Source organism: Candoia aspera, chromosome 5, assembly GCF_035149785.1.
Source record: "Candoia aspera isolate rCanAsp1 chromosome 5, rCanAsp1.hap2, whole genome shotgun sequence".
NCBI lineage: Eukaryota > Metazoa > Chordata > Lepidosauria > Squamata > Boidae > Candoia > Candoia aspera.
The window spans coordinates 114815128-114827587 of NC_086157.1; the positions used below are offsets into that span (position 1 = coordinate 114815128).

General features: G+C 45.9%; 1 protein-coding gene across 1 annotated transcript; it reads left to right on the forward strand.

The window, feature by feature from the left end:
• The first annotated feature begins 1817 nt into the window (after window positions 1-1817).
• On the forward strand, window positions 1818-2394 carry KCNE3 (potassium voltage-gated channel subfamily E regulatory subunit 3). Its single transcript, XM_063304495.1, has one exon. It carries the CDS (start codon window positions 1850-1852, stop codon window positions 2123-2125), a length of 276 nt encoding a protein of 91 aa, XP_063160565.1. The 5' UTR covers window positions 1818-1849; the 3' UTR covers window positions 2126-2394.
• The last annotated feature ends 10066 nt before the right edge of the window (window positions 2395-12460 follow it).

Sequence of the window (12460 nt, forward strand, 5' to 3'; positions counted from 1 at the left end):
GCTTGTCCTAGTTTCTTTCTTCTCTGTCTTATACCAACCAAAATCAAGACGGGGTTATCTTGATCTTTTTTCTCATGCTTTCCTCCTTTTGAGGACCGACTCCACTTTTTAAGATATGGGATATGGGATGATCACTGTTTGTAAACTAAGAAGGGGTGAAGACATACAAAAATGTTTATACTTGTGATGAAGGTTAGAAGTCACTTGTTTATATATTTCTTTTTTCTCTCTTCACTATATTCTTGCCTGCCTGCCTTCCCCTCCCTCCCTCCCTCCCTCCCTCCCTCTTCCCTTCCCTTCCCTTCCCTTCCCTTCCCTTCCCTCCCTCCCTCCCTCCCTCCCTCCCTCCCTCCCTCTCTTTCTTTCTTTCTTTCTTTCTTTCTTTCTTTCTTTCTTTCTTTCTTTCTTTTCCTTCCTTCCTTCCTTCCTTCCTTCCTTCCTTCCTTCCTTCCTTCCTTCCTTTAAACCTTTCACTCTTTTTCTCTGTCCTTCTTTCTTTTAGTTTGTATTAGATTTTACTATTGTAATTAAAACCCTTAACAAAAATTATATATGTAAAAAAAGGACTGAGTCAACTTTTCTGAAACGCTTCCCCCAACCATTCAAACCTTCCTTCCCCATTCCCAAGGCCAGGTGCCCGTTCTTCCACAGGCCACAAGTGTGTGATTAAATTAAAGCCCTGCCCCTTTTTAATGTCTGCTGCATGTGCAGCATGCATGAAAAAAGTGGGCGGGGCTTTGATTGTGCAACCACAGCCACTATCTTGAGAGTTTGACCCTCCTGTGGGTCCCTACCCCAACCTATCTAGCAAGCAGCAGGACCTTAGGAACTGCTTCAAGCAGATTCTGCCTGGCCTCTGCGCATGTGCAAAGCGGGATTGCTGCATGAATGGAAATGTAGTCTTTTCTTTGTAGGCTCCTAGTTCTGGAATTCTCCCTTGGAGCGCCTCCTGACACCCTCCTTAATCAGTCTTCTGCAAACGGCTGAAAATGGTTTTGCTAGAGGGAGAATTGGGGATATAGATGCATGACGGGCGGGGGGAGTGGGTGACCATTTTATTGTAATGTAGATTTTGTTTTAGTTTTATTGCTTGTATCTATTGCATACTGCCAGAAGCCTCATCGGTAGGGTAAAAATATTGTAAAATAAATACGAGCCAGCAAGTGTACAGTTGGGAAGATGACCATAAATGACCTGCAGGTTTATTTCTTTAACTTGTTATTTGGGTATTTTTATAGCTGGTCTAACTCAAAAGTCTCCAGATGGGGCATGACAAAATTCTTACCACAACCTTACAATAAATGAAACGCACCAAGGCAGGCAGGGAAGTGAAGAGAGAAAAAGACACGACCAGATGAGCTAACTCTACTTTGTTGTAAGGCTACGTTAACAGAATCTTGCATGTCTGAAAGTACCAATCTCCCGCCGTCTCTTTTACAGCCCGAGAAACCAGGGAGGGTCCCTTCTGAGCCTCTTTCTCTTTCCATTATGCAGCTGCGGGCTCTGCCCCCTCTTATCTGACCGTTCCTTTTGTAGCATCTCCTGGCCCAGTCTCCCAAGATCGTTCCCACATACCATTACACCTGGTGAAATAAATGGAATTGAAAAATCCTCTAAAAACCATGAGTTTTTCAAGCTTCTGGGGTAAGGGCTTTGAAAGTGTGGGGGCCACCACAGAAGCGGCCGGTCATCTCATCCACATCTGGGTCACTTTAGAGGAAGGGGCCCTTCCCAAAACATTCTCTCTGGGGAGGCCATTCTGTTCCTGAAGGGGGTGGCTGATATTCTGAATTGCCTTCTTTTTGCTCCACCAGCAGCAGCAGTCTCCCGGAATTGGCCAAAGACCAGGATGTCTGGAAACCAGACCGAGAGCTGGTCCCAGAAGTTAGAGGTGATGCTGAGGGCCTTGAACCGTACCCTGTCCCGTGTGGACCCGTGTCCCCAACCGGGCAAGGAAGACACGGGGAAAAAAGACTCCTATGCCTACATGTACATCCTGTTCATAATGATCCTGTTTGCCCTGACGGTTGGGAGCCTGATCCTTGGCTATACCCGATCCCGGGAGGTGGACAAGCAGAGCGATCCCTATCATGTTTACATCAAGAACCGGGTGACCATGATTTGAGGGAGGGAAAGAGAAGGACCCCGGGATTCTTCCATGCCTTCTCTGAACAAGGAAATCTCTTTTTCATTGGGCGTTGAGTCTCCGTCTCAGGACTTGAGGAACACCGGCGTTCTGATGAGTGGAAAAACTGTCTGAGGTGTGGCGAAGGGAACAGGGCCTGCCAAGAAGCCGTATGGGCTGGCAGGACCGCCTTCAGCTACACATTTACAAGGGCTGCGTTTTGTAACGTTTTTAAAAACTTTCCTAATAGTAAACTTTATGGATCTGGCTCTTCCTACAGTAGCCAATAAATAAGCTGGAATGCAGGAATGGTTCAAGACATTTATTTATTTATTTATTTATTTATTTATTTACTTACTTACTTACTTACTTACTTGCCGCTTTCGTTAGCCACCCCAACATTTGAAAAATTTTGGTAGATGTTCTTTTTTTCTACAGGTAGTCCTTGCTTCTTCAGCAAAGGATCGTTACCTTGTCGTGGTGCTGGAGCTTGAGCACCTCAATGATGCCATGAGCTAAACCGTGAAGGGCCACCCAAGACGGGAAGGTCGTGACAGAGCGGTCAGACTAAATGCGATCCCTGGGGAAGGTAATGGCAACCCACCTCAGTATTCTTGCCGTGAAAACTAAATGGATCAGTACAACCAGAGATATGTCGGTATACCATCGGAAGATGAGACCCCCAGGTCGGAAGATGGTCAAAACGCTACTGGGGAGGAACAGAGGATGAGCTCAACTAGCCCCAGACGTGATGACGCAGCTAGCTCAAAGCCGAAAGGACGGCTAGCGGCCGACGGTGCTGGTGGTGAACGGCGAATCCGATGTTCTAAGGATCAACACACCATCGGAACCTGGAATGTAAGATCTATGAGCCAGGGCAAATTGGATGTGGTTATTGGTGAGATGTCAAGATTAAAGATAGACATTTTGGGCGTCAGTGAACTGAAATGGACTGGAATGGGCCACTTCACATCAAATGACCACCAGATCTACTACTGTGGACAAGAGGACCACAGAAGAAATGGAGTAGCCTTCATAATTAATAGTCAAGTGGCTAAAGCAGTGCTTGGATACAACCCAAAAAACGATAGAATGATCTCAATTCGAATTCAGGGCAAGCCATCTAACATCACCGTGATCCAAATATACGCCCCAACCACAGATGCTGAAGAAGCTGAAGTAGAGCAGTTCTGTGAGGATCTGCAGCACCTACTGGACAACACGCCTAAAAGAGATGTTATTTTCATCACGGGAGACTGGAATGCTAAGGTGGGCAGTCAAATGACACCTGGAATTACAGGTAACCATGGCCTGGGAGAACAAAACGAAGCAGGACATGGGCTGATAGAATGTTGCCAAAATAACTCACTCTGCATAACAAACACTCTCTTCCAACAACCTAAGAGACGGCTTTATACATGGACTTCCCCAGATGGACAACACCGAAACCAGATTGACTACATCCTTTGCAGCCAAAGGTGGCGGACATCTGTACAGTCAGTAAAAACAAGGCCTGGAGCTGACTGTAGTTCCGATCACGAACTTCTTCTTGCACAATTTAGGATCAGACTCAAGAGATTAGGGAAGACCCACAGATCAGCTAGATATGAGCTCACTAATATTCCTAAGGAATATGCAGTGGAGGTGAAGAATAGATTTAAGGGACTGGACTTAGTAGATAGGGTCCCGGAAGAACTCTGGACAGAAGTTGGCAGCATTGTTCAGGAGGCGGCAACAAAATACATCCCAAAGAAAGAGAAAACCAAGAAGGCAAAATGGCTGTCTGCTGAGACACTAGAAGTAGCCCAAGAAAGAAGGAAAGCAAAAGGCAACAGTGATAGGGGGAGATATGCCCAATTAAATGCAAAATTCCAGAGGTTAGCCAGAAGAGATAAGGAATTATTTTTAAACAAGCAATGCGTGGAAGTGGAAGAAGACAATAAAATAGGAAGGACAAGAGACCTCTTCCAGAAAATTAGAAACATCGGAGGTAAATTCCAGGCCAAAATGGGTATGATCAAAAACAAAGATGGCAAGGACCTAACAGAAGAAGAAGAGATCAAGAAAAGGTGGCAAGAATATACAGAAGACCTGTATAGGAAGGATAACAATATCGGGGATAGCTTTGACGGTGTGGTCAGGGAGCTAGAGCCAGACATCCTGAAGAGTGAGGTTGAATGGGCCTTAAGAAGCATTGCTAATAACAAGGCAGCAGGAGACGACGGCATCCCAGCTGAACTGTTCAAAATCTTGCGAGATGATGCTGTCAAGGTAATGCATGCTATATGCCAGCAAATTTGGAAAACACAAGAATGGCCATCAGATTGGAAAAAATCAACTTATATCCCCATACCAAAAAAGGGTAACACTAAAGAATGTTCAAACTATCGAACAGTGGCACTCATTTCACATGCCAGTAAGGTAATGCTCAAGATCCTGCAAGGTAGACTTCAGCAGTTCATGGAGCGAGAATCGCCAGATGTACAAGCTGGGTTTAGAAAAGGCAGAGGAACTCGGGACCAAATTGCCAATATCCGCTGGATAATGGAAAAAGCCAGGGAGTTTCAGAAAAACACCTGTTTCTGTTTTATTGACTGTTCTAAAGCCTTTGACTGTGTGGACCATAACAAATTGTGGCAAGTTCTTAGTGGTATGGGGATACCAAGTCATCTTGTCTGCCTCCTGAAAAATCTGTATAACGACCAAGTAGCAACAGTAAGAACAGACCACGGAACAACGGACTGGTTTAAGATTGGGAAAGGAGTACGGCAGGGCTGTATACTCTCACCCTACCTATTCAACTTGTACGCAGAACACATCATGCGACAAGCTGGGCTTGAGGAATCCAAGGCTGGAGTTAAAATCGCTGGAGGAAACATTAACAATCTCAGATATGCAGATGATATCACTTTGATGGCTGAAAGTGAAGAGGAACTGAGGAGCCTTATGATGAAGGTGAAAGAAGAAAGTGCAAAAGCTGGCTTGCAGCTAAACCTCAAAAAAACCAAGATGATGGCAACCAGCTTGATTGATAGCTGGCAAATAGAGGGAGAAAACGTAGAGGCAGTGAAAGATTTTGTATTTCTAGGTGCGAAGATGACTGCAGATGCTGACTGCAGTCAGGAAATCAGAAGGCGCTTCATCTTTGGGAGAAGAGCAATGACCAATTTCGATAAAATAGTTAAGAGCAGAGACATCACACTGACAACAAAGGTCCGCATAGTGAAAGCAATGGTGTTCCCCGTAGTAACACATGGCTGCGAGAGCTGGACCATAAGGAAGGCTGAGCGAAGGAAGATCGATGCTTTTGAACTGTGGTGTTGGAGGAAAATTCTGAGAGTGCCTTGGACTGCAAGAAGATCAAACCAGTCCATCCTCCAGGAAATAAAGCCAGACTGCTCACTTGAGGGAACGATATTAAAGGCCAAACTGAAATACTTCGGCCACGTAATGAGAAGACAGGACACCCTGGAGAAGATGCTGATGCCAGGGAGAGTGGAGGGCAAAAGGAAGAGGGGCCGACCAAGGGCAAGGTGGGTGGATGATATTCTGGAGGTGACGGACTCGTCCCTGGGGGAGCTGGGGGTGTTGACGACCGACAGGAAGCTCTGACGTGGGCTGGTCCATGAAGTCATGAAGAGTCGGAAGCGACTGAACGAATAAACAACAACAGTCCTTGCTTAATAACCATTCGTTTTGCGATGGTTCAGACTTATGGCGGTGCTGAAAAAACCAACTTACGACCATCACAGCATCCCCACAGTCATGTGATCATGATTTGGGTGCTTGGCAATGGGTTCACATTTATGACCATCACAGCATCCCACGGTCACGCGATCACCATTTTCGAAGTTTCCAGCCGGTTTCTGGCAAGCAAAATCAATGGAGAACCGTGTGATTTGCTTAACAACCGCTGCAAAGAAGGTCATAAAATAGGATTGGATTTGCTTAATGACCACTTCACTTAGCAACCGAAATTCTGGTCCTAACTGTGGTCGTTAAGCGAGGACTACCTGTAATAAGGTTGGAGGGAGATATTTCTCTCTGTGTCTCTCTCTCTCACACACACAAACTTGTTCTCTCCACCGTATGCAAGCCAAACTTTGCAGTGCTGCCCATCCGGGGGTCTTGGCTATAAACCATGCCTCTCAGAACATAATTGGTTGGTTTCACCCAGTGCTTGTAACTGAAATCAAATCGAATTGTGGTTGAGCATGCTCCTCTTCCGCTCTGAGCAAAACATGGAGCCAATCGTTCAAAATCCAGCTCAGGGCCATGTTGTAAAATGGCTTCCAAACGAAAGCCTATGTGGGTGGATCTCGCATTCCCTCCAGAGCAGCGTGAGAGATTTCTTGGGAGCAGCTCGTGAGCTCTGTTAATGCCTGTTCCCTTTCATCAGTCAGAGCTTCATCCATTCCCCCCTGAAATGTAGCAGAAATGGAAGGAAAGAACTGGGTATCCGCCAACGGTATTGGGGGTGGCTGGGTCAAAGCAGTCAAGATGGTGGCTGCGACTGTACAATAAAGGCCACTCTGTTTTTATGGGCATCAAGGACCCATCTTGACTTTTATGCCCTGTCCTGCTGGTACTGCTGGCATCCTCCCTAGGTGGGCACTGTTACCCCAATCTCGCCCACCCTACCTTAAGTGGCTGACCTCTCAGGAGTTAAAATAATAATAATTTATTAAATTTATATGCTGCCCAGCTCCCAGTGACTCCCAGCAAATCAGTGCAGCTCATGAAGTTGAGGTGTTACCTAGGCATAACAAGGCATGCCCATCGCTGCCCACACTTCTGCATTCTAGACCAGCTGAAGCTTCCAGGCGGTCTTCAAGGGCAGCCTCATGTAGAAAGCGTTGCAGTAGTCAAGCCGTGAGGTGACCAGGGCATGAGTGACTGTCTGAAGGGACCCCCGATTTAGGAAAGGGTGCAACAGGTGCCCTAGATAGAGCTGTGCTAAGGCCCTCCTGGCCACAGCTGCCACCTGGTCATCAAACAGGAGCTGTGAGCCCAGGAAGACCCCCAAGTTGCACACCATCCTTGAGTGAGGAAGTACCACCACATCCAAGGTCAGAGATGGAATATCCCGAGATCCAGAAGGCCCAAACACCCACAGCCACTCAGTCGTGGTAGGATTGAGCTGGAGACGGTTCCTCCCCTCCAAATCCACCTGCAGGCACTGGGGCAGAACCTCAACAGCCTCTCTGGGTCGCCCAGGGTTGAAAGATGTAATCAAGTAAAATGAATGCTTACATGTCTGTACATCCCATGTAGTTTGGTCTGAAATGTTTATCAAATAGAGCAGGGATTTTCAAACTCTTTCAGGCCACAGAACCTGTTAGTTAAAAATGAAATGTGGAGTCCTTGGTGCTCTCTGAGCTTGGTTGTGAATGAATGAAGTCTGCAAGAAAACAACCAGGCTCAGAGAGCACCAAGGACTTTGCAGTTCAACCCTGAGCTGCAGATAATCTCTTTGATGGGTAAAAACAAAGTCCCCAGACACCCGCATCAAGGGGCAAAGCTCTAGTGATAGAAAACTGTCTGCATTCAGATGGACTTTTTTTTTTGTCCTTAATATCTCACAGAACTCCATCAAGTTCTTGCGTTCTGCAGAACACAGTTTGAAAACCCTGAAGCAGAGGGCTAATAAACGTAGATGCTTTAAAACTTTGCCCAAAGTTACGCCCAGTTCAAAGAAAGGAACAGGACAACTGATTTATTCATCTTGGAAACCACCCCAAAGTAATTTATCCCCAGAGTTGGCAGAAGAAAGCCATGAATGCCTCCTCTGTTTACCATGAAAAACAATCGTAAATAAAGTGGTTGAAAGGTGGTTTTCCAGCTTGAAGTCAGCGCAGACAGAAGGTGATAGGTAGATCTTCCTTGTGGACTACCAAACCCATTATTTTCTTTCCTTGGTGAGAATTGGCTTTATTGCATCTTGAGATGCTTCCTGCAAAAGTAAACCATTTTATGGAGGCAGTAGAATTGTACAATCTGGAAACGGGTTGTTCTTCACAGGTTGCCTATGACATGTCATTCTGTTCTATGGTCCACCATTATCATTGCATGAGCGTCAAGACAGTGACCTCTAAATAAATAAAGAGGTTGGGAGGCCCACCCTGCAAATAAATGCACATTATTCAGAAAGTCTCTCTCTCTCTCTCCCCCATCTTGACTGGAGGTCTAAGAGGCTCCTAAAAATAAAGACCCACTTCCAAAATAATTCTTTGCCCAAGGGCACTTTGGAATGGAGAATTTGCTTTGGGCCCAGAGTCAACCCTCCCGCCTGGTTCACACACTCTACCAAGCCTTGCTTTTGCCCTTCCCATAAAAGACACACCAGTTTGGGTTGAAAGGCGCTGTCAGAGTGGCAGAGATTTGAGACCAGGTATGTTCTCTGATAGGGCTGACGCTTAGGAGAACAAAGGCCAGGCTGAGTGAGGATGATGGGAGATGCAGTCCAATACCCCTGGAAGAAGCCACGTGGGAAACATGGTGCTAGCCGGCTGCCTGTCTCACATACCCAGGAAACTCACAGGCAAAATAAGGCGAGGGCTGAGATATGAGGGATGTTCCTGAGAAGATGGAAGAGGAAAAGCTTGGGAAGGTCGGATTTGCTGGCCAGCTTGGTAGTGAGCTCTGAATTCAGGTGACCGGAGGCTGGGGGAGGCCAGAGTGCCCATGAATGACCTTAATCCAGCCTTCCCATGCTGGGCCCAGCAGTCTCCAGTGGGTCTCCAGCCTCCATCACGTTGCCTGCAGTGGTTGCAGATGAAGGGAACTGCAGAGGGCTGTGAGATGCTGCTTTGGTCCCCTTTGGGCCAGCAAAGACCAGAATCACCTCCAGAATCCTGAGAAGTCGCTAGGCTCCATCTCTCAGTGCAGAATTTCAGTGGGGGAAGGAAGGGCTCACACCCTCAGACCAGGAGGTGTTTTCCACAATCTGCGGGGCAGGCAGAGCTACAGGAAGGGACGTGCTGTGCCTGAGCAAAAACCTGCCTAAGCAAGCTCGAGAGGCGGAAAGGGGTCCCTTCCCACCCTAGCAGCCTATGATGGGGGTTCCATCCAGCCCTTTCCAAGCTCAGTACGTTTTGCCACCATGCACTTGGACCTGTCATTTAACAAATCCAGTAAATCTAACTCAGGGCATGGGAGAGACCAGGCAGCTGCTTGATTCCCATCAAGCTACCTTCCCTGATCTGGCACCCTCAAAACGTTTTGGACCACAGCAACCCTTCTCCCCCACCAGCAGAGCAGGGAAGGCTCAGAAGTGGTTTGGTCAGCGCAATGCAGAAGAGGACGGGGGTATGCAAGACGTATCCTCTGGCGAGCAGAAGAGGCCCGAGGACGCCCCGAGGGCTGAAGGAAAGACAGCTTCCAGGGCTATATGCAGGCCTGGCTCAACATGGACCCCTGCCAAGGGCAAAGCAAAAGCCAAACTATGGAATGGAAGGGTTGGGAGAGGGCTTGGAGGTCATCTAGTCCATCCCCCTGTCCAGGGCTGGAATCCATGACCACAGCATCCCCAATGAGGGCTGTCCAGCTTCTGTTTAAACACTTTCAACAAAAGAGAGTCCACCACCTCTGGTTCCAGTATCTGAATACCTCTTACCCCTAGGAAACTCTTCCTAATGTCCAACCGAAATCTACATCCTTATCATTTAAACAACTTCTTTCTAAAAGTAGAATTGAAAGATTAATGTTTCATCTCTTCCCTGATGTAGTAATATCATTTTATAGACTATTTATCATAGCATATCATATTAGTTTATTGCCATTATGGTTTTCCTTCCTTTCTGTCATGGTTTTAAAGCAAATACGTTATTTCTTTTAATAGCAAACAAATAAATAAGGGAAATGTAGCTTTTATGACCACTACGTGCTGTTCCCCAATTTGCCACAAGAGGGCAGCAATCACTAAGAGAGTGGCCTGGATGATCGAGGCTGCTCTAAATTGAAGGAATGAATCAATCAATAAATTTTTGCTAAAGAAAAGGGAAGTGTACTAGAACCAACCCGTTGTTCCTATCTGCAAACATGCATGATAAAAATTAGCAAAATTTTTCATATTCCAATGTAGGAAGCTGCAATCTGTGAGTACTTTTGAAGTCTTTATTTACAGTGTATCCTTCTGAAGAAAGGATGAATGATTTGTCTCTAGAGTTTGGATTCTCCTGTTCATTCATGTATGAATGCTTTTGCCGTCTTGTCTTTATCTGTTTTTCAGGAGGCTGCTTCTAGATAAAAAGGAAAAGGAGGAGAGAGAGGGAAAAAAAGACACAATACCCCATTGTCAGCTAAAGGGGAAGGAAATCTGGCTTCATCTCCACGTGTGACACAGCTTGGTCCCCTTGGTTTCACCAAAGCCGTGTTATGCCAATCCAGTTTCAGTCTCCCTCCCTGTCTAGACAACCTGTCTATTTCACTGCCCACAATTCACAGGCAGAAAAGAGGTTTTCCCAAGTCTTCCACCTGGAGTCCTCTTTAAGGGTGATGCCAGGGGCCCTTCTAAAGATTTGGTGCACAAGGTGGTGGATTTAACGATCAATTTCTTTATCATGAATAATAATAAAGACATATAAGCCAATATACTTATATTGGCTTACAAGACCATCACATGATTCAGCAGGTAACAGCTTCTGGCTGGCCTTGTCTGGGCTCGGAAATTAAGCACGGGCAGGCCCATGTAGTACTTGGACGGCGGACCTCCCGAGAACCCAGCCTGTGGACCACACCAGCAGGTCATCAGAACATTCCAGAAGAAGGCCAGGGGTACAGCTAAGAGCTTATTTTCCTTAATACCCAACAAATGGGAGATTTGGACGTATAAATAATGCAACAGCTATCATTCCCGTCTGGGAGTGTCCAGGCTGGGAAAAGTCCAAATGTCCAGCTGCTTATCCAGCTTGCTTCAGGAATAATTTTAGCAGCATCAGCAGGGAAGCAAGTAATGCTAATGCGATGGTTGTAATGGGGAAAATAGGAAGAGTCGAATGTACTTTACAGAGCAGCAGCCCATCCTCAAATTAGGCCAGCTTTTATCCTAGTTCTTTTCTGGAAGCAAAATAAACGTATTTCCTTTTGGGCTAATCATCCTGTCTATGAGCCACTGGGATAGCCCACGCATCATGATGTCACTGCATCCATGACATGGAATATATCATGGGCGGTGGGCAGTGGGTAGTGGAGCAATAGGTCTTGTGCAGCACATACCAAAGAAAAAGGCTAAATACTGTATTACAGGTAGTCCTCATTTAACAACCATTCATTTAGTGACTGTTCAAACTTATGACAGCGCTGGAGAAAACAACTTATGACCTGCCCTCACACTTACGACTGTCACAGCATCCCTGTGGCCACGTGATCACAATTTAGGCGCTTGGCAACCGGTTTGCATTTATGACCGTAGCAGCGTCCCACAGTCACATAATTGCTGTTTTCTACCTTCCCAGCTGGCTTCCGGCAAGCAAAATCAATGAGGGACCCATGATTCACTTAATGCCCACGTGGTTCACTTAATGCCCATGTGGTTCACTTAATGACTGTCACGAAAAAGGTTGTAAAATTGGGTCGGATGCTTAACGACCACATCGATTGGCAACAGAAATTCCAGTCCCAATTGTGGTTGTTAAGCAAGGACTGCCTGTACAGTGATTAAATGGAAGACCTGGCTGTTTCTTCAGATATAGGGGCCAGGACAGTAATAGAGCCCACACGGTTGCTGAATAGTGTTTTCAGAAATTACTTTGTGTTAGTTGGCTGGGAATGGGGTTTTATTTTGTTTAAACTATATATTGCATTTATATTGCATTTTACTTTTTGTTAGCTGCCCAGGTTTGCAGTGGTGAGATGAGCAGCCATACAAATCAATATAAGTTTTAAAAAATCACTGTTGACCACTTGGAGGCACCATCCAACTGGTTTTGTTCTAGCTGGGACCTGCCAGGCATAGGTGACCTGCATTAGTTCGATCTCATTTTGTACATTCAACCCTTTACCAGGGTTTGAATTCTCAGGCCTTACTTTGAGGCCTACAATGCAGAGCATTTATTTAGAACTATTTTTTTTAAAGCTATCTTTGGCCCAGGGGTCAGCTGCCTATAAGGAAGGGAAATTGAGAAAATCAATCTATGTGGTCACCAGGAGTTGAAAATGACTTGATCACACATAATCAATCAAATCAGTCAATCAATCAGTGGTATATCTTCTTTCTTACTTGTTTCCACCCTCAGACAAGAGAGCTAAAAGGTGCTCATTTGTCAGGGCCTCATACTCTGGTGCCTAGACTTCTAAATTCTAGATGAAATTAACATCTATTAATATAATAGCAAA